Source organism: Lissotriton helveticus, chromosome 6 (genome assembly GCF_964261635.1).
Source record: "Lissotriton helveticus chromosome 6, aLisHel1.1, whole genome shotgun sequence".
NCBI classification, from domain to species: domain Eukaryota; kingdom Metazoa; phylum Chordata; class Amphibia; order Caudata; family Salamandridae; genus Lissotriton; species Lissotriton helveticus.
In genome coordinates, this window is record NC_136067.1 from 1,500,326,949 (window position 1) to 1,500,351,618 (window position 24,670).

A 24,670-nucleotide genomic window follows, 5' to 3' on the forward strand; every position below is an offset into this window, starting at 1 on the left:
GGGCACAAATGGGAGAGACCATATAGGGGCTGAGGATGTGAACTAGACCTTAGACAAATGAGGCACTTTGAGCAGTGATAAATTATGTTGAGTGAGATCTGGAAGCAGATCCACCTGGGTGGTCTAACCAGTTTAGGTCAATATTCTGGGTTCAGACATGCTTTTTGATTTGGCTGCATGTATATTTCAGTCCACAATGAGGCAATGCTGAACATTCTATTAGATCTCTGAGGCGCAGCCTGGTGGGCTGTAACAGGGGCAAGGAACCATCATCTTGTGATACATGCATACTTTTGTAAAATATCTTTTAACTCTTTATAACCGTGCTTCTAATCAATTTTTATGCTGTATTAAATTGTGCTTTTATGATTTTCTATGTCAAAAATCGAATAAAGCTATCAAAAAAAAAAAAAAAGATACATGCAATATTCACACACAGAGGAAAAGACGCTCAGAGTAAAGGTAACATGTTTGTTGCCCCTCGCTACAATTTCAGCAGCCTTCAACTCTCCATAGCCTGGTGGGGTAGTTGCTACATTCTACTATCAAATGTGATACACTTGGGTGACTGCCCTGGCTGGCAAAGCCGTATGCCCTACCCAGCTGGTAAAACGTTTTGGAATAACGAGTACCTCTGCACCGCTGATTTGGTAGCATACTTATGGACACAAAAAAAGAAAAAGAGCTGTCCTTCATACAATTTGGCTCTATACTGAAGCTACTGCACCCAGGGACGCAGTGGGACAGAAAATAGGCCTGGGGCAATAAAATAAAAGTGGCTCTCATTAGTGAGTTAGATAGCTAAAAAAGTGGCAAATATATGCAAAGTGGGGCAGATTTGAACGTATAAATACACACTATAAAAGAGCTTTACAGAGTATGGAAGATTGCATGGATTTTTAGCTTGCCGCAGGCAATATGTTTTTTAATAATAGGAAAATCAACAGTAAAAACTGGCCCAGCAGACCAATAAACAGGCCCACAAACTGCAAAAAAACGTCCCCATGCAGACTTGTCTGACAAGTCATTCAGACACTGCCTGTTTGCTCTATAGGTCAGCCAGATCCTAATTGTAACCGTGAATGGATGCATCCTTCACCAATGAAGAACAGAATTGAGACCTCTTCCCTCTAGGTTTTATGGAACACATTTAGACTCCAGGTCATCCATTGTGTATGGCATTCTCCTACATGTTTTTATACAACTGTATTTACTTCTTGCTTATGATTTTATTTTCAGCAATCGCCCATTTGATATAAACCTGCCCTCTGAAAAATAGTTTGCGCGGCCACTGGGTTTCTGTGTAAATATGGAGTAGCCACACTTGCCGCATAGTCCAAAAGCTGATAAAATATTTTGCGGTTTTCAACAAAAAATTCTTAGTTTTCCACCTCAAATAGGTCGAATGATATTGAAATTACTGGACACAGGGTGCCATTCTACGTAAAATAGTTAACTAAAGTTCCAGATTGCCACATTACATTTATGACAATTTTGCCCAGTGTTGAACGCTTCAGTATGCGGGAAGTTAGTGTGTGCTTTTGTCAGCAGCAGAAAACATAAATTCTGAAATACATAAATGTAAATCACGAGAGGCAGAACGAATTATTCCTTCTTGCTTGTGAAAATATTTGCTTTCACAATTCAGACAAAGCCATATTGACATAGGAAAAACTGTTAAAAAATAAGTAGCAGCTAAAAGTGTCCTCCCAAAAAATGTTGAATCTCTTTTCAAGGCCCGATTTGTTGAATCCCGAATTACGCTGTAGTGAGACAGGGACATAACAAATATGAGATGTGTCATATTTGTGCAAGGCTGTTGCTTATTTGAAAGAAGTGATCCCAAGGTCCCCGTTGTGTGATCACAAGGCAAACCTAAAAACGAGAACTAGTTTTAAAACCTGAGCACCGTATAGGCCTATACATTTATATACATGGCAATGTTTTCTGCTGCAGAGGATTTGCTCGATTAGAACAGATTTCTTTTTAAAGAAACCTATGTATTTTTACACCTATGGAATCTCCATTGCTTTAGGCTCAAGAGTTCAGGGATATATGCCGAGCTCTGTGAAACCAGTGTTTGCACAGCGATCGGAGTGACGAGATGTGTGATATTTGTTACATCCTCGCAGAGTTACATCAATACATTCGACAAATCAAACCTGCTGAAATTTATTGGAAGAAACGACCCAGAAAAAAGGGCACATCTTGGGGAATGTAAACGACCCAGATAAAAGGGCACACCATGGGGAATGAGGTGTGATAGAAATGTATTCCGCATGTTATTTTCCTGTAGAAAATTCTAAATGGCAACATCAAAAACTTTATTTCGGCTCAAGAGCTTTGAAAGCACATAAAAGAGAATCATACAAAATATAAATGAAACACACTGTAGCAAGTAAAACACATAAAACGTAGTTACTGTAGTGTCGCAGCTGTGATGTGAACAGTAGTGACAGTGAGGGCACCCCATGTATGTATTCCCAATAGTGGAATATCCCGATACACCCCTATCGTGACCGGGCCATGTGGTATGGTCCCGGTCACGTGACGGCACAGCAATAAAAACGCCTACCGCGGATGCGACGTCACGAGACGCGCATTAGCGTTGGCAGTATTAAGCACAACTACTGTCTCCGTGTAATTATTTACATAGGCCCTGCCGCAGAGACTTGGAGTGCCAGCTCACCTGTGCTGAGGTCGCTGTGCACAACATCACACTGGCGACGAGGGCGGGTGTGCTCCTGTCGCGATATCACACAGGGGCGGCCACGCGTGGTTGGAAGAGGCCCGCGGTGCTCGTGCCCCTACGTCTGGCTGCTGGCACCCAAAGCGAATGAAGCCTGCGGAGCGAGCAGTGGAGTCTGTGGAGCGAGCAGCTTAGGTACATCGCCATTGCCGGGGGCAAGATCTGTGCTCCAGGCGCTGCGGGAAAATTGAACTTCACTGTGTCCCCGCAGGCACTGACGCTGCTCTCCAGGACCGCCCGGCTGGGTGAGTCACAGGCACGCGCATTACCCCTGCATTACAAGGGAAGGATTTTGACTGCCGCACTACTGCGCTCCCACACTCGGTATTGACCCTGTGGCCCCTGGATACCTGAGAGCGCAGAGAAGGGAATTCATCAGCTGCGCTACCGCACTCCAACACGTTGTGCAACCCCTGTGGCCCCTGGATGCCTAAGAAGTGCTGCAGGGAGGCAAACAGCCACAAACTAGTATTGGAAGCAGTAAAATCACACCCAGATGAGTCCAGCCATTTCCTGTCAACCTACAAGTGTTGTGGGGGTGTGATTAGCCTGCACACAGTAACAATAATTGGGCCAACAGCAGGATTCTGGGCTTTATCTTTGCCTTATCTAGGGAAGGAACATATTGTGAGGTGCAGTGTCACGTCCCCGCAGCGGGCTGCCCTAGGGAAGGTTCATCATGTCCACCATCCCCCCCAATTGAGCCATTTGTAGTAGAAGGAGCTCTGTCTGCCCAGGTGTCCAGATGGAAAGAATGGGTAGAACGTTTCATCATTTTCTTTGAGGCCACGAAAGTGCAGAAAGACCAGAAGAGGGCCATGTTACTCCACTTAGGAGGGAAAAATATTCACTGCATCACGAAGACTCTGGTAGAGGCGACACCCAATACTCACATGACCCTCATTATTGCGCCCAACGGCCATTTTCAAAAGATGGCCAACCAGGACTACGAGCGCTTCATCCTTCGTCAGGCTAGGCAGCTACGGGAAGAATCACTCAACACATTCCACTGCAGGCTCAAGCTCCTGGCATCCACGTGTGGATTTAGAGATGAGACGGAAGAGATTAGAGGGCAAATTATCCAAGGGTGTGCCTCGGCGAAGCTTCACGAATGAATATTGGAAGAGTCGGGCAAGCCATTAGCGGACATTTTAAGTCTGGGACGCACAAAAGAGCTGTCCAAGGCCAGGGCAGTGCACATGGAGGCGGCGCTGCAGTCACCCGTCAAAGTGGAACCGGTAAAGTGGTCACAACAAAGCCAGTGGACCGTCGAAGCAAAAAGCCGTTCACCAGTGGACCACAAGGGGGTCAACAATACTGCGGGTACTGTGGTGGTCCACCTCACAAAGCAGCTGATTGTCCAGCGAAGGGCAAGAAATGCACAGGTTGTGGCCAATTCAACCATTTCGAAAAGGTATGTTGTTCCAAGCAATACCGAAAGCCCAAGCAAGTAGTTAACACAGTACCCGAAGGAGGTGGTGAGTCGAGTGACATGGACGATGATGAAGAGGAGAAAAAGGCAGTTCACAAGGTGCCCATGATTGGAGCCGCGTCGAACAGGAGCAGGCGTCTGCCCCAATGCCGTATTCAGGTGGGAGCACAGGAGGTCACAGCGGTCGTGGACACCGGAGCCACCATTAACATAATGGCAACCGCTCTCTACAGATCCATGCACCCAGCACCCATTCTACAGCCCACCAAAATCACGGTCTTCGCGTACGGACAAGACCAGCCGTTGGAAATGAAAGGAAAATGTATAACTACCGTCATGCATGAAGACAAATCAGTCAGCACCATGGTGTATGTCACCAAGGATGGACAAGGCATGCTCCTGGGATGCCGAGTGGCTGAAGACCTGGGCATCGTATGATTTGCATTCAGAATCCACCAGGAGTCAATCCAGCACATACTCTAGGAGTTTGCATCGGTCTTCGAAGGCATTGGAAAGTACAGAGGGAAGGAAATCCACCATCATTTTGACAACACAGTACAACCCGTAGCTCTGCGACACAGTTGTGTGGCTTTTCATCTACGTCCGTTGATGGAGCATGAGCTCCTCAAGCTGGAGCAGGCAGGCATCATTGCAAAGGTGTCGGGTCCCACACCCTGGGTTTCCCCAATTGTTGTTGCCCAGAAACCAAAGCAACCCGGAGCCATCAGGATATGTGTCGACATGAGATTGCCGAATGCAGCCATAAAAAGAGAGCGACACGTCACCCCGACAATTGATGACTTGATCGGAGAAATGGCAAGGGCGTGTTGGTTCTCAAAACTTGACCTACGGTCAGGATACCACCAACTAGTCCTTGATCAGGCATCCAGGAACATTACGACATTCTCCACTCATGTATGACTTCACAGGTACACTCGGTTGAGCTTTGGAATATCCAGCGCCGCAGAGGTGTTCCAGAATGTCATCCGCAAGCTGATCATGGACATCCCTGGAGTCACCAACATGAGTGATGACAATATGGTACATGCCAAATCGATCCCGGAGCACCACTCCCACCTGGTGCAAGCTCTCCAGAGAATAAAAGATGCTGGACTAACCCTGCACCAAGAGAAATGTGAGTTTCTCAAGACCAAACTGCTGTTCTTCAGGTACACCTTCTCGGCTGAGGGGGTGAATCCTGACCCCGACAAGGTCAAAGACATAAAAAATGCACCAGCCCCCGTCAACATCACAAAGTCCACAGTTTTCTGGGCATGGTGAACAACTGGGACCTCACGACCCTCACCCAGCCCCTGAGAGAGGTCACCATGGACTCAGTCCCGTGGATGTGGGAAGAACCACAAGCCAAGGCCTTCCAGGACATTAAAGATGCTCTGTCAGCTGCCACTACTCTAGAGTTCTTCAACCCAAAAAAGCTCACGATGGTTGCAGTGGACGCAGGCCCAAAGGGACTGGGCTCAGTGCTAAAGCAACGCCGCACGTCGGAAGAAGACTGGGCCCCAGTGGCATTTGCCAGCTGCTCGCTCCTGGACACTAAGCAGCGGTACTCCCCGATTGAAAAGGAGGCGATTGCAATCCACTGGGGGTGTCGCCATTTTCATCTTTATGTCTACGGTAAGCCGTTTGTAGTGGCCACGGGCCACAAGCCTCTTCTGCCCCTGTTCTCCGGCACCTCTTTGAAGCCTCCGCCGAGAATAGAGAAATGAATGCTACAATTGCAGAACTACAATTGTCGCATTGAATATCAGCCAGGGAGCCGTAATCCTGAGGATTATCTATCCAGACACCCAAGAAGTGCTATGGCCGAAGAGGAGGAAGATGGCGTCGACACAGAGGAGTATGTCAAATGCATCACGGAACGGTCGTGCCCCATTTCCCTCTCAATGGGTGACCTGAAGAGTGAAACGGACAAGGATGAGTGCCTGCAAAGAATCAAGAAGGCGATGGAGCACGACAACTGGCATAAAGCCCAAGACGAATGGAAGATACTCACCGTGGAGGCCTGCAGAATACCGGAGAGCTTATATCATGTTCAGGAAGAGCTGGCGGAAGACACCACAGGCTGTCTCATGCGAGGCCACCGGCTGGTAATTCCTTCCTCATTGACTGACAGGATCCTTCAACTAGCACACAGTGGACATCAAGGCATGGTTAAAACCAAGTCGAGACTACGAACCAAAGTGTGGTTTCCTTTAATGGATGAGCTTGTGGAGGCAACCGTCCGGGAGTGCCAGTGGTGTCAGGTAACCGGCAGAAGCCCCAAACCTGCTCCGGTGGTCACAGAGCCAAAGCCCGCTGGTCCATGGCTGAGCGTCCGCCTCGACTTCGGGAGTCTGCCAGACGAAAGACACACCTTCGTGGCTATAGATGACTATTCCAAGTATCCCGAAATTGAAACCGTGAATACACTAAGTGCCCCTGAGATAATCCCGAAGCTGGAGAAGGTGATGGCGATGCACTGCATTGTTAAAGAACTCACGAATGGCAATGGGCCGGCTTTTCAAAGTCAGGAGGTAGCCACTTACCATGCCTCGCTGGGCATCAAACATCAGCGGATTACCCGTCGCTGGCCACAAGCCAAAAGGGGAGGTGGAGCGGTTTATGCGGACCTTAAACAAGGTCATCTGCATCGCACATGAACGACACCAGCCCCTGTAAATGGCTGTGTTCATGTTCCTGAAAAATTACCGACAAACCCCTCACACCATGACAGGACTGGCTCCCGGACATCTGTCAATGGGCCGAGTGATCACGGACTCGATTCCACATCATCCCAGATGGTGACCCGAAAAGCCTGATGATCGCAAGATAGATGACCAGAGGCGTAGGGCGCATGAGAAAGTCAGTCAGCGCCGTGGGGCTCACCAAGTGCAGCTGCAAAGAGAAGACAAGGTGCTGCTCAAGAACCGCATGACCAAAAGCAAGTTCCATCTTCCCTATGAAAGGCGCCCCTGGACTGTCATCAGAGAACAAGGCACAAGAATCATTGCTCGGAGGGGTGGGGAAATTGTAACGAGAAACATTTCCCACTTCAAGAAGTGTCAGTTTGCAGAGGCTAGTGCGTCCAGCCAGGGTGCAGAGAGCCAGCCCATGGTCCCTGTGAATGACCCTGTTCTCCATAGAAATGTGGAAGAAGCGGAGGGTGCGTCATCACCAACACTGGGAGGCGATCCCAGTCTGTCCATGGACACTGACTCCGAGGTGCCAGGGCATGAAGAAATGCCAGAGAGCTCCAAAGAATCCTTGTCCCTGATAGCAAGCGAGAAGACTGGAGTCACGTCCAGTGGGCGGGAAAGTTCCCAGTATCAGCTCTGATGCAATCCTTGGCCTGCCTGGGTATGCAATAGGGACTCTTTATGCTGCCAATAGGCTGATTTAATGTTGGACTTGGAGATCGCCCCAGCCTCACCCGGGGTGCTCCACAGATTTGCCTTCCCAATCTCTCCCAGAGTGGCTTTCGAATATTTGATCCAGGGTATATTCCGGGAGACAGCAAAAGTGATCATTTCTTCTAAGCCTTTCCGTTAGGAGTGGAGCTCTAGGATGGCCCAGATACTCCTCCAATAAAGGATAGGGTGTAGTCTAGCTGTAGCCTGTGCTGCATAATGTGTGTGTGCCACCCAAGAGGTTCAGTTAGTGTGATGCCCAAGTACGTATAGGTATGACCTCACTCACGGGGAATCCATGCTAGTGCTGGATTGGCCCTAGTTGAATTCCCTGGGTTCAAAATCATATACTTGGTCTTGTGCACATTTATTTCTAGGCCCACTAGGCCCACACCTTACAAAAGTACTCAAAGTGGTCCAGGAGTTTTTGGAGGCCCATAGAGGACTTAGAAAGTAGAAGAGTATCGTTGGCAAACAAGAGGGCAAGGATCCTCATGTTTGGCAACCTAGGGGCGTCATTATCACTCTGTCCTAAAATATTTATAAGGCCAATGACGTAAAGTGTCAATAACATGGGAGCAAGTGCACACCCCTGTATAATCCATCTAGTTACAGGAAATAGCTCTGTCATTTTGTCGGCCTGGCCACACCTGACCAGCACATAGTATGCACTCTGACAATGATGTCTAATAAGTAACTGGGTACCATCAAACTATTGTAGTACCTGCCAAAGGGTCAGCCTGGGGACTAAGTCAAAGGCTGAATAAAGGTCCACAAATACGATACAGAGGCAGCCACCGCCCAGAGTAACAACATTCCAGTACAACATCAGAAGACGAAACACCTGATTGTTCATACTTGTAGATTCCCTAACGCCCGCCTGTAACTGGGGAAAAATGTCATTATCCTTCAGCCATTCCTGTAAACTGCCAAGTATGATCCTACTGAACAACTTTTGTGAGCTGCCAATGAGACTTATGGGTCTATGGTTGACTGGCAAGTCAAGGGGGCCCTTTTTGCATACAGGGATGATTTCAGCCCCGGCCCAAGTCAAAGGCAAAGGGGCCCCTTTGAGGAAGGCAGTAAATAACTGAGAGAAATAGGCACTCTATATGCCTGCCTCTCTTCGGAATAGATCCCAGGGATTATGTTTAGTCCCAGAGCTTTATTTGGCACAATGCCCTTAATGGCCCTACATATTCCCTGGGCTGAGATTTCCTGGCCATAAAAGTGACACTTGGGGGCGGAAATTACTACCGTACGTTGGTTATGTCAAATGAAGCCTGCCCTCAAACCAATAGTTAATTGTAGTCCAGAACACACGCCATCCAGCTGGAGGTCGTGCCTTATGGCTTTCAATACTCCCTTGCAATACAAGGGCGCAGTCAGGTTTGCTCTCTGCCTTGAAGCAGGGACAGATATGATAACCTATTAAATTGCCCCTCAAAATGCATGCTGCGTAAGTATCAGTCCGCCACGAGAGTGGTGTGGGTATGGCAGGTCTGATAAAAAAGTGAGTGCTGTGAAGCCAACTGAGCATTGCTAAGGCAATGAACGGAAACATGATAAAAAATACGTCAGAAACTAGGTATTCATTTTTACTCCTGAACCGCTAGTTACCGCTATCACCTTTATTGAATCTAACCTCTCCACTTTTAGATTCAATATAGCACCTACACTTGTATCAGTAGTCCCCTGTGGTCTTCTATGCCACTTTATGATAGACAGCACAAACTTTCTAGTAACTGTCCTTTAGTCCCACACCATTCTAAGATGGCCGCCACATTAGAGGCATTTCTCCACCACCCTCAGGCGCCACGCTCCTGCGCTCTGACGCACTGAGGTGACGGGGTTCACGTGGGACACGCCCACCAGCGAGGCGTTTCTCTGCGGAGCCGCGGATCACAGCTTTAAAACCACGGCGTCTCCTCCAAGATGACACCAGCTGTTCCGCGCTACCGGCAGGAGCGCTTCGTGGTGTGGGTAGGTTTCCGCCCTGGCAGCTCTTCGTTTCAGGTAAGCTTTGGAACGTTACTATGCCCACCCGACTAGTGGGTTCGTGATTTGCGGGTTTAGTTACTAAAGGGAGATACTGGCCAACTCCCCCGGCGCGGCTCTGACACGCGGTCTCTGGCACGCTGGGTGCCTCTGTTCGGGTTTGCCGTGCAATGGTCTGGGGGATTACTCGAGCTCCTGGAACTTTGTGATTACCAGATGTACGGTCTTAATCCTCCGCATACTCCCATGTGGGGCCGGTGCTCCATCCAGCCTTGCTAGCGCTACCGGTGCAGAGCACGCATGCGTCTAGGGCTGACTCAAGGGCCCCAGAGGGGGACTGAATCAGGTCTTTGTGGGTGTTATATCCGCATTTCTCCGTCCCTGGTTTGGCCAGGCGGTCCTTCTACCACCGTGACCTTATACTCGCTACCATGCGTTTTTTGAACATACCCGGTGGGGTCCCTGTATGTGCTTTTCTGTTACAGGTACTTTACCACTTGAACTGCCCCACGTGAACAGACTGCGGGGCCCTTTAGGGTTGTTCCTAGGGTAAGCACCTTTCTAGTCATCAATATAAATGTGATGTGGTACAAGTTTAGCCTCCGTCTTTTTTAACCTTTTTAACCTTCCTACTTCTGACTGAATGCATGGTCTTGGCAGTGTCAGCATGCGAACACACTTTTTGATTAACCATTGTATGGTCGCACCATTGACCGATGTGCCCCATTCCTTGTGTGATTGATGTGCCACACTGTATACCAATGCTAGATGGTGTATGGAGAATGTGTTTGGAACCTGGTTAATGAAGGGTTAATCATACTACTCGCTGAGATTACAACCCTTTCACTTGTCTTTTCTAGGTTCCCCTCCAGAGCAAGACCTGCTGGCTTGCTCCCTGATTGACCCATTGAGGTTGTATTTAGAAACTTTATTTATTTTTATTTTTTCACTGTGTAGTACCCAACACTTGAGGTCCTGAAGAATTGCCACATTGGCATGAAACATGTCGACCTTCTTAGAGGGTTGAGCAAGTTCACTGTAGCCTATACAGTCCCTTTCTCCCCTCCCACCCTTTTAAACTAGGGAGTCAGCCACCCCAAATAAAGTTCATTGTGGACTGACTTACCTTCTTTTAACCTCACCTTTTCACTCACGACTACACTTACACCAGACCCCTCACACTCACGCAAAAACTGGCTGGAACAAAAGATCTCCATCAAAGAGCGCCTACGGCGCCCGTCAGACATTGCAGCGCCAGTCTGACGAGGAGCAGGAGACCGATGATGAAGCATGACACCTAGGCTCCCGTCTGGGTGTGTGAGGTCCCCTAGTTCCAACAAGGGAACACCTTGTTCCCTGACTGACTGACACGCTCCCTTAGCTCCATACACCTCGTTTCTTCTCATCTTTCTCTAGTTTGGGGAACTAAGTATTAATTTGTTTATAAAAAAATACGTATACACAGAAAGGAACCAAGTCTGTCCAACCGCTGAGCCAAGTTGGGTGGCCCTGCCCTGCATCTTCCTGGAGCTGACAGGCCCACCCTCAGCCCGTGAAGCGGGACTCCAACTGCGCTTATAAGCAGTTGACACAGGTGCTGTCACTGATGCAGGGCTCCTCCTCCTTGCCTTCTGTGATCTGGGACCGGTAGCCCTCTCGTTACGACAGAATTCACGGTAAATACCTCTCTCTGAGGTAATGGTATTTACTACATGTGGTAAATATCCTACCCTATTCAGGCAAACTTATAATTAAGGCCAAAGCGTGTTAAATTGTCAAAAGCCTAGGTCAAAGTGTGTTAAGTTGTCAGAATTTGTAGAAGATCAACCACGCCATACATATTATGCAACATAATGTCATGTAAACTAATTTAGTCAACCTTGTCACTTAATTCGACCTTCTATTCCATATAATTCTAGCCGCCCTGGTTTGAAGCTAGCGTTTTTGCAACAACATTCATGAATATAAGACTCTATAGTCAGACAGTACGTGGATGAAGATGTTCCTCACATCAATAACTATGTATTATCTATTTAATCACAGTTCTCTGTAGCTTACAGGTTAAAGTGCCAAAGTGAAAGGTACACAAACATAACTTGTTTGATTAACTAAATGTTTAACATCAAATCATTTATAACCAGTAATTGTAAATTTTTTGTTAGTTTTTGTTTTTTTTAACTTTATTTACCACATACATACCACATTCGTGGTAACTCACTGTACTTTACATTTCAATAAAACCCAATGTGGAATAGACAACTATTACATATCTTGCAAGACTTTTCCCTCTGTACGACCCCCCGGCCCGACCCGCAATTTCTCTTTTCCAAATGAACCATATATAGCATCCATCTGCCTAAAAGATGTCACCTGGCAATTTGCTAACTGAAACCAAGCTGAAAACAGTTTAGCCCACACCAGTGGGCACAAACCCATGCGTTTGTTGCACAACAGATGAGGCGCTTAATGCCAGCGAATAACACTTGAGGGGACCCCAGATGTCTTTTGGGCGGGATGCCCCTAGTTGGGTGCTAGCGTATAAGTCGCTATTTATATTGCAGTATGCTAAGCTGTTAAGATAGCCTTTTAATGTTGGGGAGGTTTTACTGCCCCATTTATTAGCTATCTCTCTCTTCGCCAGCAACAACCCAATTGCCACAAACTTACTGACCCCTTTCAGGAAGCCAAACACATAGCTCATCAATGCAGTTTCAGGTGTTGGTGCAATCTCCAGATCTACCATTTCCCCAATAACTTTGAACACTTCACACCAATAGGTCTTAATTTTAACACAATTCCAAGTGAGGTGTGCAAAGTCAGCATGTGGCGCCCCACATTTCAGACAACAGTGAGGTCTATCAGGATCAATAGCGTGTGTTTTCTCTGGTGTTATGTACATTCTCCGCAAATCATTTTTGTCAGTTCAGCCTAACGTTTTATGCCTGACATGGTTGGATGTATTGCATAACTAAAATCATGATTGTTGAAATGGCAATAAAAATATTACCCAAAAAAATTAAAAAAAATTGTTTCTTTTTACTTAACACATATTTTGTTTCATGAAAAATGCACTAACTCCAACATCGTACACTTTACTTTATGTTTTATATGTAGGTCTTTAAAACAGGACTACAAAAGTAGAAAAGTTTTTACTCACCATTGAAGGGGTTAATTTTTCTTGATATTCGTAAGTGGATGGCATCCCTAACCTCTTTCCTTCGCACACACTGAATTCCCAGGTTCTGAAAACTAGAACACAGAAAATGATAATATGCACCTACACTTAATATAAATACCCTCATTTTATCATTCACTGCATCCTTTTCCAGTTACGGAAAACCTGAAAAAAATCTGTTAATTATTTATTGATTAATTTGGAGATTGTGAAATACAGAATGGTTAACTTGGGAGGGTGTACACCACCAACTAAACAATACGATATCTTGATATGTCAAAGCACATTTCACTAAGAAAACTTTACTTAAACTCCGGACGAGCATCAAGCGCGTTATATCAAACAACATTGAAGTCAGTAAACAACACAATAAAATTCCCAGTGGAGCACTGGTGGAGCATAGTCTTGTGGGTCGCACTGATTAAAAGTGTTCCTAAAGAATTCAGTAGCGGCGGAGGAGCGTTGCCCCACTGCTTTGAGCAATTTAAAGGAAAGGAAATATAAAATGATATAACTTTGATATTATCATTTTATGTTTACTTCCTTTGCGGGCAGGTGGGTTGGTGTGGCTGCTCTGCTCACGGAGCATGGCAGGAGAGGAGTGGTTTGCCCACTCCCAAGTGCGCAATGACTGTTTGGTCTGCCCTCTTGGGCCGCCCAAACCAGTCATGTGCACTTTCCCTTTTCTCCAGGCAGGCTGCATTCAGCCTGAGTGGAAAACAAGCCCAGGCCCCCATTCCCTGGTTGAGCGTCAAACTAGGATGCTCAAAACCAATCACAATGCTGCATCGCAGCATTGTGACTGGTCAGGGGAATCTGGGTGCTTACCAATCACAACGCTGCATTGCGGCGTTTTGACTGGTCAGGGGAGCCTGGCTGTTCTACTGGCTTCATTTCCCACAAGGAGAGCAGGAGCAAGGACCAGAGATGTGGTGTCGGGACCCGGCGGCAAGGTAAACGTGTCATTTTTAATAAACATTTTGTTTTTCATTGCCCTACCTCGTGCCTGCGCACCCCCTGACCACCCCGCACCCACCTCACCACCCATGAGTCATGCTGGCCGCCACTGCTTAAGATTACTGTTTCTTTTGGAAATCAAGCTTCTCCAGTGGGGCAGGGAAGTCAGTTAGGGTCACTCAATGTCAAATACGACAATTTTAGACTCCTACTGAAGCCTTCAGTTTTGGCGACAAATGCTCCACGTAAGAAAGCTAGATCTTCTTGCTGCTGGGCGCTTTACTGCTGGAAAGACTATTCCACCTTTTCCCAGTCCCAAGACTGGTAATAGTTTCTGAAATCTCCAGTCGAGCAAGAAGAGAAAGCAGTAGCAAAGGAAGGTTTTCAAAGGCGGGGGGATGGTGCTTCTTTTTGGCTGCCCTACAGTAGTCTCAACCTTTGCTGGAAAAAGCTCTCCGGTGGCTAAACTAGCAATCTGAAGCCAACAACTTTGCACCTCTCTTAGACAGCTTTGGTGTTTTATCCCAGTGCCACAGGGGCCAAAAAATGACAATGGCATACTTTCTTTCAGATGCTGGCAAAGTCATTCCTGTTCCTCTCCCAGCTACAAGGCTTCTACTAAAGGCTCCTAGGAGCCAAATCTCTATCCATGCAGGGCTCCCGCAGTGTCCAGTGCAGTCCACTTCCAACTGTATAGCTTGTTCTCCGCACATCACTGGGCCCTCCCTATGTTTTTGTATTCCTAAAGCGGATCAGAGGCCAGACACTTGAGGAGCAAAATTCACTCTCTGGGTTCAAGTGGAGAGCATGTGGAAGTGTCACACAGACTTGTGTGTGGGGGGGGCGAGGGGGGGAGGGGCAAAATTTAAGGGGAACATAGAGATACAGAACAGTTAGGAAGTGAATGGTTGCAGAGCACAGTGTTTAGCCATGGGTTCACCTAGAGAGCATCTGGAATAAGCATGGGCGGATTTTGCGAATTTTTTTTTGTGTTCGCAAGGGTTTCTGCCAGTTCGCGAGGGTTGTGTACCACTTCGCAATTGCGAACTTACTTGTCGGCTCGCAACGCCCGCGACTATGTTGTTTCTACGTCTGGTTCATCATCACAGGTTCACAGCACCCTCTGTTTCACCACTGCCACCCTCTGGTACACCCATGCCACCCTCTGGTACATCACTGCCACCCTCTGGTTGGTTTATCACTGTAGATTATGGGGGTGAAAAAAAGCAAGCACACCTGCCCTGATTAATGTGTCACTGAATTTAAACTTCCAGTCTGGCTGGCACCTGCTTCCTTATCTGTAATTTGCTTTCTGCTGCAGTGCAATTTTTTTTCACAGGACCTTTGTGGCCTACTTGTAGCTATTCTCTGAGCCTGCTGTGAGGGTCAGAGCAGGGTCATAGAATAGTTGCAAGTAGGCAACTGAACTCTGAAGGGGCCCCTCAGGAAGCACTACAGGGAATGGTTACTAATGATAAGATTGAACTTTTGCACCTGCTGAGTGCTTTCAGTTTTGTCTGTAATTGCTTTCTGTTGTAGTGTAATTTTTTTAACAGGACCTTTGTTGTATACTTGTAGCTATTCTCCGAGCCTGCTGTGAGGGTCAGAGCAGGGTCATAGAATAGTTGCAAGTAGGCAAATTAACTCTGAAGGGGCCCCTCAGGAAGCACTACAGGGAAAGGTTACTAATGATAAGGTTGAACTTTTGCACCTGCTGAGTGCTTTCAGTTTTGCAAAAATCCAAATATCCAGCAGCATCCACAAAAAGTAACCCTTCCAGGTCAAGATCCAAATCAAAGTGACCAGCACATGAAGAAAGCACTGGGAGGAGCCTGCTGGACAGGAACAGGAAGTTGGAGACTGTGGGGCACTTCCTTCCTCCCACCCCGTCCCAAAATGGACTCCTTGCAAAGAAAAAGTGCAGGCAAATGGCAACCTGAGGAGTTATTCTGATAAAAATCATAATTTTCAAGGTTTATGCTGCCTGCTGGTGGATTTCTTGTGCGAAATTGCAAATTTTGCAATCTCGCAATTGCGAGATTGACGCTGCCCGCCGCATCTACGTGTTCGCAAGTGTTTACTCCCGCGAAATTGTATAGTATTCTAGTTGGCAAGTGCGACCAAGCAAAAAATCCGCTTCGCACGGATTTTACGAATTTTCGGCAAGTTCGCGAGAGTTCGCGGATTGCAATTTGCCGAAAATCCGCAAACTCCGCGAGCGGAACGGATTTTACGCCCATGCTTTATCTGGAAGAGGTGAGGGAGTACCGGGGACTGCACTGAAAAGCACAGTCAGAAGTTTAAAGATAGCCCAATACTTAGCTGAGAGCTATCAAGTTAAAAGTTAGCACTAGGAAATGGGCATGAGAAGACTGCTTGCTGATTGGATTCTAGGGAGTAGCTTTTATGTCCAGACCCAAAAGAACGTTGTGAGAATCCAACCAAGGACCTGATTGTGATACCATATTCCAGCTTGCTCATTACAAGTGTGCTGATGAGTGATTTGGCTATGGTGAAGGGGAACCAACAAGGAATTTTCCAGATTTATTTTGCAGCCAACTGTTTAGCATGCTGACTTATCATATCATGTTTGCGCTTTCATACGGCACGAATGTGGCTTCTAGACACTAGAGCTTGAATAACCCATGATTGGGGCGATGACTGACAGGATAACACTTAAAAGAGGCAGGTTTTGATGGATTGGTGGGCTTTTACACAATTAAAGAATTACTATCCCTGTCACAAAGTAATCTCCAGAACTGTAGATTGAAGGCTGAAAGCAATCACATAAACGAGTTACTGTTGTAGTAGAAAATGTTCTACAGTAGTCACCCTTACGGTCTATACATGTTACAGTATTGTTCAGTATGGATAACAGCAGAATTTCAATCCATGCTTAAAAAGACCTCTCAATTGAGTAAATCATAGGTAGACTAGCGTCCCCATTATTTGTCTTGTGGGTCAATTGCAAATTCATTCATAATGCTTCCACACATCTCCCTCAGGAAATACGGATGGCCTTAAATAACAATCAGCGGCAATGAATGTTTACATGGTCTCTCTCACAGCATTACACCTAATCCTCCTCCTCTTCTTCTCGGTCCTTGTAAACTTAGGTGGATTCCATTTCAGAGATGGAAAGCTCTGTTGCTTTATGACATTTCATTTCTCTCCCTCTGTGATAGTCCTGCCAACCCACCTCGACCGGGGTAAGATAACGTGGCTACCCATGAAACAAACCTCACAAAATATCAAAGCAATTCCCAAGAACTAGGACAAATCCACCAACTTCTTGCGAAGACAGATGGAGGAAATAACCACAGCACTGAGGAAGAGTAGGACTAGAATTAAAGAGAATTATTTCGAGTATTGTAGCCATTGCCTCTTAATTTCTTTTCCTTGGTACAGTCTTTACAAAGTCAGGAATTCCAAAAAGTACCTGTTTAAGACTATCCAGAGATGTAAATTCAGACACAGATAGTCTGCTGTTCCTGTAAATTTATCATTTGTTCGAAAGAAATGGGCACTGTACCTGCAGAGCTGGAGATGCCAATGACTATATGAACTGTGCAAAATGAGTGAATTGATGCCTGTGTGACGGCCCTGCAAATGTCGGCCACAGGAGCAATGGAGCTTGCCCAAGAAGCAGCCATAATGAATTTACAGAAGTTTGCAGCACAGGGATACTGCCATGGCAACCAACAATCAGGCTCCCTGACAAGCCCAGATTTATCAGAGAATATTACATTAGCTCTCTGCACAACAACAGTAAAAAGAACCTCTCCTGTGGAAAGTCTGAAGACAAGCTGTACACTGTGTAATGCAGGCAAAAATGTTACCCAAAGGAGGCTCTGCTTCTAAACCAGATAGGCATTCCAGACGATAAGAACAATCTTCTATCCATATGAGATCCCAAGCCAAATTAGCTGTCTTTGAAGAGTCAATTTGAATGAGCAAGAATCTCAGTTGATATCCACTGACTCCAAATGCTCAAAATAGATGACTGGGGAACAGGGTTCCAAGGAGCCTAGCGGACTGAAAACATCAGACATTGTCGGAAGTAATATAAAAATGACAAATCAAAGCCAAGTTCTTTCGAAGGAGTAACTTATTTCTCTTCACTCCATGTCAATGCTCGCAGTTACCAATTTCAGGACAACGTCATTAGCCAGGGGTAAACGTGATAAGGAATCAGCAACCGCATTTCTTAACCAGTATTCCCTGACAAAGTTGCAGCTTTCCAAACCTTACAACCACTTTATATTCTGGGTGTGGTGTGAACAGACTCCTTTGGTTGTGAATGTCTCTCCTGATGAAGCAACTGTCAACTCCATACGTGTGCGCCTGGACCGCGTCTAGTGTCAGGAACCCTGGCCATCCTGCCTCCCACTGATACTCCACCGCTGAACTCCGGTCCGTGGACGCCACAACAACAACTGCTGCACCACTTCTCCTCAATCAACGGAAGAACCCTTCACCTGCTGCCGCAGCCATTTCACATACTACTCAGGATCGCCCGCATAGGAACCCCGCTGCACCCACCCCACCGACCACAAACAACCCAGAATAGTTCCAGTGCAGTCTGCTTAATGCCCAGTCCCTCTGCAAACATGCCACCAAAATCTGAGACACCATCACCACCCTCACTCCCGATGTGATCTTCATCACTGAGATCTGGCTCAACCCCTTCTGTAGCCGATATTGCCACATCAATGCCCAATGGCTACAAGATGATACACCAGGACCGCACCAAGAAACACAGAGGCGGCATCGCCATCATCAACAAGGAAACTGTGATGCACCACCACTGAAGACAATATCACAACAAACATGCAACACCTCAACTTCCAACTCCAAACCGACAGCAGGACGACTATCAGAGACACAGACCCCTAGGGCCATGCCCTGGCATCTCTACTCTAGCTACAGACTCCAAGCACTACATCTTCCTCTGTGAACTCAACTTGTACCTGGATGACCCCAGAGACGCCAACTCCACCAACCTCCTGAAAAACATGAGTAACATCGGCCCCTGCCAACTGGTCCCCAACCCGACACATTGTGCAGAACACATGCTGGACCTGATCTTCACAGCCAGCGACAGTCAAGAACAGCCACATCACCGAGCACGCCTGGACCAACCACGCCATCATTCATTTCACCATTAAAGGCTCCCCGGTCACCACCACCAAGCCCCTGAGATCTTCCAACCGCAACTGGAACAAAGTAACAGAAACCCAATGAACGGGCGCCCTCAACACCACCCAGTTTGATGATGCAATGGGTTTTGCAGGTGGTGGCAGCTCCTGTACCTCACTGGGGGCATTGTGACAGCGAGAGGCTGCAGTGATTACTACTGTTCATTTTAACCGATGATAAGCGGCGCTCCTGCATGATTTAGATGCAGGCGCCGAACTTTCTTTTAATGTGTGCTATTTTCTTTTTGTAAGCTGCGCTTTTAAAAAACATCATAATCTGTGTTCTCTTACCTCTTGTGTGGCCTCCCCAGCCCCGGTCCACCACGGCTGCTCGTGCCGATTGAGTGGAGGGCGGGCGCCATTTTGGGTGTAGCCTGAAGGCTGCTTTGACCGCAGTTAGCGGTCCAGCTGCTCGGGGGTGTACACCATAAAGCGGCAGCATTCACAGGGCTCGCTGTGGGTTTTGCAGGTGGTGGCAGCTCCTGTACCTCACTGGGGGCATTGTGACAGCGAGAGGCTGCAGTGATTACTACTGTTCATTTTAACTGATGATAAGCGGCGCTCCTGCATGATTTAGATGCAGGCGCCGAACTTTCTTTTAATGTGTGCTATTTTCTTTTTGTAAGCTGCGCTTTTAAAAAACATCATAATCTGTGTTCTCTTACCTCTTGTGTGGCCTCCCCAGCCCCGGTCCACCACGGCTGCTCGTGCCGATTGAGTGGAGGGCGGGCGCCATTTTGGGTGTAGCCTGAAGGCTGCTTTGACCGCAGTTAGCGGTCCAGCTGCTCGGGGGTGTATACCATTAAAACGCGATGTGCCCTCGTGCGCGCAGCGGACGAGCGCAGCGGGCGCGACGATGGCGCGCCGAAGGTGCGCCTAAGGTAAGCCCGTCGGCGCTCGTCTGCGCCTCGGCAGTGCCCAGGGCCAGGAGCCCTGATCCCTCCGTGGTTGAGGATGTGGCAGTAAAGATTTCTTATAACCGGGGTACATTGCTTAAACTAGGTAGCGTCTCCTGTGTGTCTAGTGACTGGGACGTCCTGAAAGATAGGACGAGGGTTTGCCCTTTCTGTCAGTTCCACTTCAACTTGAGTCAACCTGCTTCCGCCCTTCCCTCTGGCCTCAAAACTAATATCCGAGCGGCACTCATCAATGCAAGGTCTATGGTTAAACATGCTGCCGATGTCCACGAATTGATCGTTGACGAACAACTAGATCTCTTATTCGTCACCGAGACCTGGCTGAACGACTCATGCTCGCCAGTGGTGGAACTAGCTATCCCTAGGGGGTATAAGATAGTGAGGGTGGACCGTCAATCTGGCAGAGGGGGTGGTGTTGCCATAGTGTTCAGAGATATTTGGTCGATTAAGAAGGAGTGTACAAGGGTGATTCCGGAGGCCGAGGTATTAGAATTTTCACTGGCCCGGTCTCCACAATTTTCTTTAGGTGGGGTACTGGTCTATCGGCAGCCGGGTTCACCAGGCACTTTCCTTAAATTTCTTGATGAGATCATTGCCTCCCGGGCTCTCCAGTTCTCCAGGTTTCTACTCCTAGGTGACCTGAACATACACCTGGAGGACCGGCAGGCTCCTGGGTCGAGGGACCTGTTGGATCTCTGTAATGTAACCCATATGACCCAGCAGGTCCCGGCGGCCACTCATATTGGTGGGCATGTATTAGATCCAATATGTTCGAACTTCGAGCTCAGGGTATTAGCCCCTAGGCCTGTCACCTGGTCTGATCATTTTTTGATCTGCTTCAATTGGAACATAGGCCGCTCTACTCTGCCACCCGGTAAGGCTGTCAGTCAGTATCCACAAAAGACTAACATCCCAGCTCGAGCTAGAGCTCTGGCCCTTACATCTCCGGTCAAAGTCGCCGACTTGGATGGGGCAGTGGAAATGTTTTCCAACTGGATCCGCCAGGCAACTAATTCACTTCCCCAGTCCGCTAGGAAGGGCTCCCCCCGAGGCTCCCCCTCCCAGCCTTGGTTTAACAACTCCCTCAAAGCTTTGAAAATAACATGTAAAAAACTGGAGCGGGGCTGGCGCCGCGAGTATTGTCCTCGTGCGAAGGCGGCACTGCGGGCCGCTCAGAGGGAGTACTATGCTGCTATTAAAGAAGCTAAAGGCAACTTTTTTGCTGACAGAATTTCTAAAGCTAACAACAATAGCAAGGAGATTTTTGCTATCGTACGCAGTTTTCTATCCCCTAATGCGGAACTTCCCCCCTCTCTGAACTCATTCCAAAGGTGTGAGGATCTATCTAACTTTTTCACTGCCAAGATACAAAAGATTCAAGATAGCCTACGGACTATCCCTTTGGGACAGTCCCCTCTATCTGATCAGCCTGCCCTATGTCCCATTGTTCCCAGCCAATTTTTTTCACATTTTTCCGCTGCCGAGGAGAAAGACGTCCTAGCCATACTCAAATCACTAAAATCTGGCTCACCGGCAGACCCCTGCCATGCTAGGGTCCTGAGTGGGGTGGCTGAGACAGTAGTGCCGGAGGTAGTGAAGCTGGTGAATGACTCACTTCAATCAGGCAGGGTGCCTGTGCAATGGAAACATGCAAAACTCCTCCCCCTTCTCAAGAAACCTTCTGCTGACCCCTCACTTCTCTCCAACTATCGCCCCATTTCCCTCCTACGAGCCCTGGCTAAGGTGTGTGAGAAGGTGGCTTTCAAACAACTGGAGAGATTTGTGGAGGCTACAGGAGCTTTACATCCAGCTCAATCCGGATTCAGAACAGCATTTAGCACTGAAACGGCCCTTGTGGAAATTTCGGAGGCTATTAGGGAGTGTCTGGATGCAGGCGGCAGGGCGGCTCTGATTTTACTCGACCTCTCTGCCGCCTTCGATACGGTACCCCATCTCCAGCTCCTCTCCCGCCTGTCTGACATCGGGATTAATGGTACAGCTTGGGAATGGGTTAGATCCTTTTTGGATAATCTCTCCCAACAGGTGTGGATGCCCCCTTTCTCCTCATCGGATTCCATGTTAGCAACAGGGGTTCCTCAAGGGTCTACCTTGAGCCCCCTTTTGTTCAATGTTTACCTCACCCCCCTGATCGGTCTTGTGGAGAGGCTGGGTGCCAAAATTATGGCCTATGCCGACGACACCCAGCTTCTCTTTACCTGGAAGGGGGATGATCTGCAAACGGAGGTGGCCCATGGCTGCTTATCAGCAGTTTTTTCATGGATGGCCCAGGCTAGCCTGAAATGTAACGAAGAGAAGTCCGAGGTGCTCCTCTATGGTCATTTTCCACCTGCCTTTAGAGAGTCTATCTGGCCTCCTGGATTTCCTTGCCCCTCAGGAGACTGCGGTGTTGCAAAAAATCTGGGAATCTGGTTTGGGGGTGACTTAGGCTTTCACGAACAAATAATGCGGCTGTCTGGGGTGTGCTTTGGCACACTAAAAGCCCTGAGAAGATTCTTTCCCTAGCTTCCCCGCGCTGCTAGGGAGACGGTGGTTAGGGCCCTAATACTGGCATGCCTGGATTATGCCAACGCCCTTTACCTTGGCATTCCAGGATATCGTCTGGGAAAATTACAGGTTATCCAGAATGCGGCTGTTAGGCTTGTATTTAATATCCCTAGATGCCTAAGCGTGCGCAAGCAGCTGAGTAATCTGCACTGGTTACCTGTTGCCCAGCGAGTGCATTACAAAGCACTGACTATGACCCATAAGGCACTTCATGGTCAGGGACCCTGCCTATATTGGTGCCAGGCTCTCCCTCTACATTTCCAATCGTCCTTTGCGGTCTGCTATGCAAAGACGGCTGGTGATCCCTAGATTTCGGAGAGCGCGTCTGGGGGATGTCCTTTTCAGTTAAGGCCTCTATGCTCTGGAATGCGCTCCCTGAGGATCTCCGGCATATCGAGGAATTGTCCTCATTCAAAAAGAGGCTAAAAACGTATCTGTTTAAACAGTCCATTTAGTCCCTCCGGTCTCCCATGTTTACTTTTCTCCCACGCGCCAGTACACTCTTGAGTAGCAGTGCGCGATGTATAAATTCCTTGATAACATAACATAACCAACCTGGAGTAGGCCGTCCTGAACTTCCCCGCCTGGATCTCCAACTGCACCGACAGGGCGCCCCATGAAGCCAGCCAAAACCAGCAGATCCACCAAATAAGACAGTTGGTGTACACCAGAACTCAGGACCATAGAAAAAACTGCAAGCAACTGGAAAGAAGATAGCGCAAGCAGCAGAGACCCCACAGACCGACCGACCGACCTTCAAGGCACCCCTTAACAAATACCACCAACGCCTCCAGGACACGAAAAAAATCCTATCCTGGCAACCACATCGAAGCAAGTACCAACCACAGAAAGGAACTCTTCAGCATTGTCAGAGCATTCTCGTGCCCGTCAGCCACCAAGAACACAATCCCCCATTCACAGGAACTTTGCGACACCCTGCCTAACTACTTCCACAATAAGATGTCTGTCACCTACAGCAACTTCGAACCCCAACCCACCGACCTCCACAACCTCCTCACACTAACGGATGCCATCAACAACCACATGCTCACCAAACAAATCTACTCACCACACAAAACACCACAGCCCCACCACTTCAAACTCCGAAACAAAGAAATCAGCGGTGAACTCACTTCCATTGTCAACACATTCATCACCACAGCTGCCTTCCCCAACAGACAGAAACACACAGAGGTCAGACCACTCCTGAAGAAAGCTTCAACTGACTCCAGCAAACTCAAGAACTACTGCCCCATCTCACTGCTTCCCTTCCCCGCCACACTAATTGAGAAGGCCATCAACCACCACCCTTACCAAATACCTAGGAAGAAAGAACCTGCTGGACGCCCCCCAATTCAGTTTCCATACCAATCACAGCACCAAGACCACCCTGATTGCCGCCACCAGCGACATCAGAATCCTCCTCGACCAGGGTAAAACAGCACCCCTGATCCTCCTGGACCTCTCCACGGCGTAAATCCCCTTTCCCCCCACACCCTCATCAAAAGACTCCACCATGTCAGGATACAGGGAGACTACCTCAAAAGAATTGCATTCTTCCTCACAGGTCGTACCCAGAGAATTCGCCTATCACCCTTCACCTTGGAACCCAAGACCATCATCTGTGGCGTCCCTCAAGGCTCATCCCTCAGCCCTACCCTGTAATACCTACATGACAATCCTGGCCGACATCGTCAGAACCCATGGACTCAACATCATATATTACGCAAACGACACCCAGCTCATCCTGTCGCTCACGGAAGACCCTCCATCACCAGGACTAACTTCCACAACGCCATGACGTGCATCGTCAACTGGATGACGACCAACTCAAGGTCAACATGGACAAGACAAAAGTGCGATTTTCTGGAACAACACCTCCCCGTGGGACGACACCTAGTGGCCTGCTGAATTCGGACACACAACGACAGACCACGCCTGCAACCTTGACATCCTTCCATACTGCAAACTCACCATGAAATGCCAGATCAACCTAGTAGCCTCCACCTGCTTCCACACCCTCAGCATGCTCCACAAAACCTTCAGATAGATCCCCGTCAAGGCCAGAAAAACCGTCACACAAGATCTTGTCACCAACTGGGTGGACTCCGTAATCACACTCTATGCAGGACTGACCATCCACCTACTGAAGAGACTTCAGACAATACAAAACTCAGCAGCCAAACTCATCCTCAACTTCCATAAACAGACCCACATCGCCCCCTTCCCCCGAGCAACCTCCGCTGGCTCCCTGTCTAGAAGAGATGCCAGG

At 48.0% G+C, this 24,670-nt stretch overlaps 1 protein-coding gene across 1 annotated transcript in view; it reads right to left on the reverse strand.

The window, feature by feature from the left end:
• REL (REL proto-oncogene, NF-kB subunit) overlaps positions 1-24,670 on the reverse strand; it is a 330,308-nt gene that overhangs the window by 116,307 nt on the left and 189,331 nt on the right. The window contains exon 5 of the mRNA XM_078649301.1: positions 12,744-12,835. Within this exon, the coding sequence (XP_078505427.1) occupies positions 12,744-12,835 (92 nt within the window). The remainder of the gene's footprint in view (positions 1-12,743; positions 12,836-24,670) is intronic.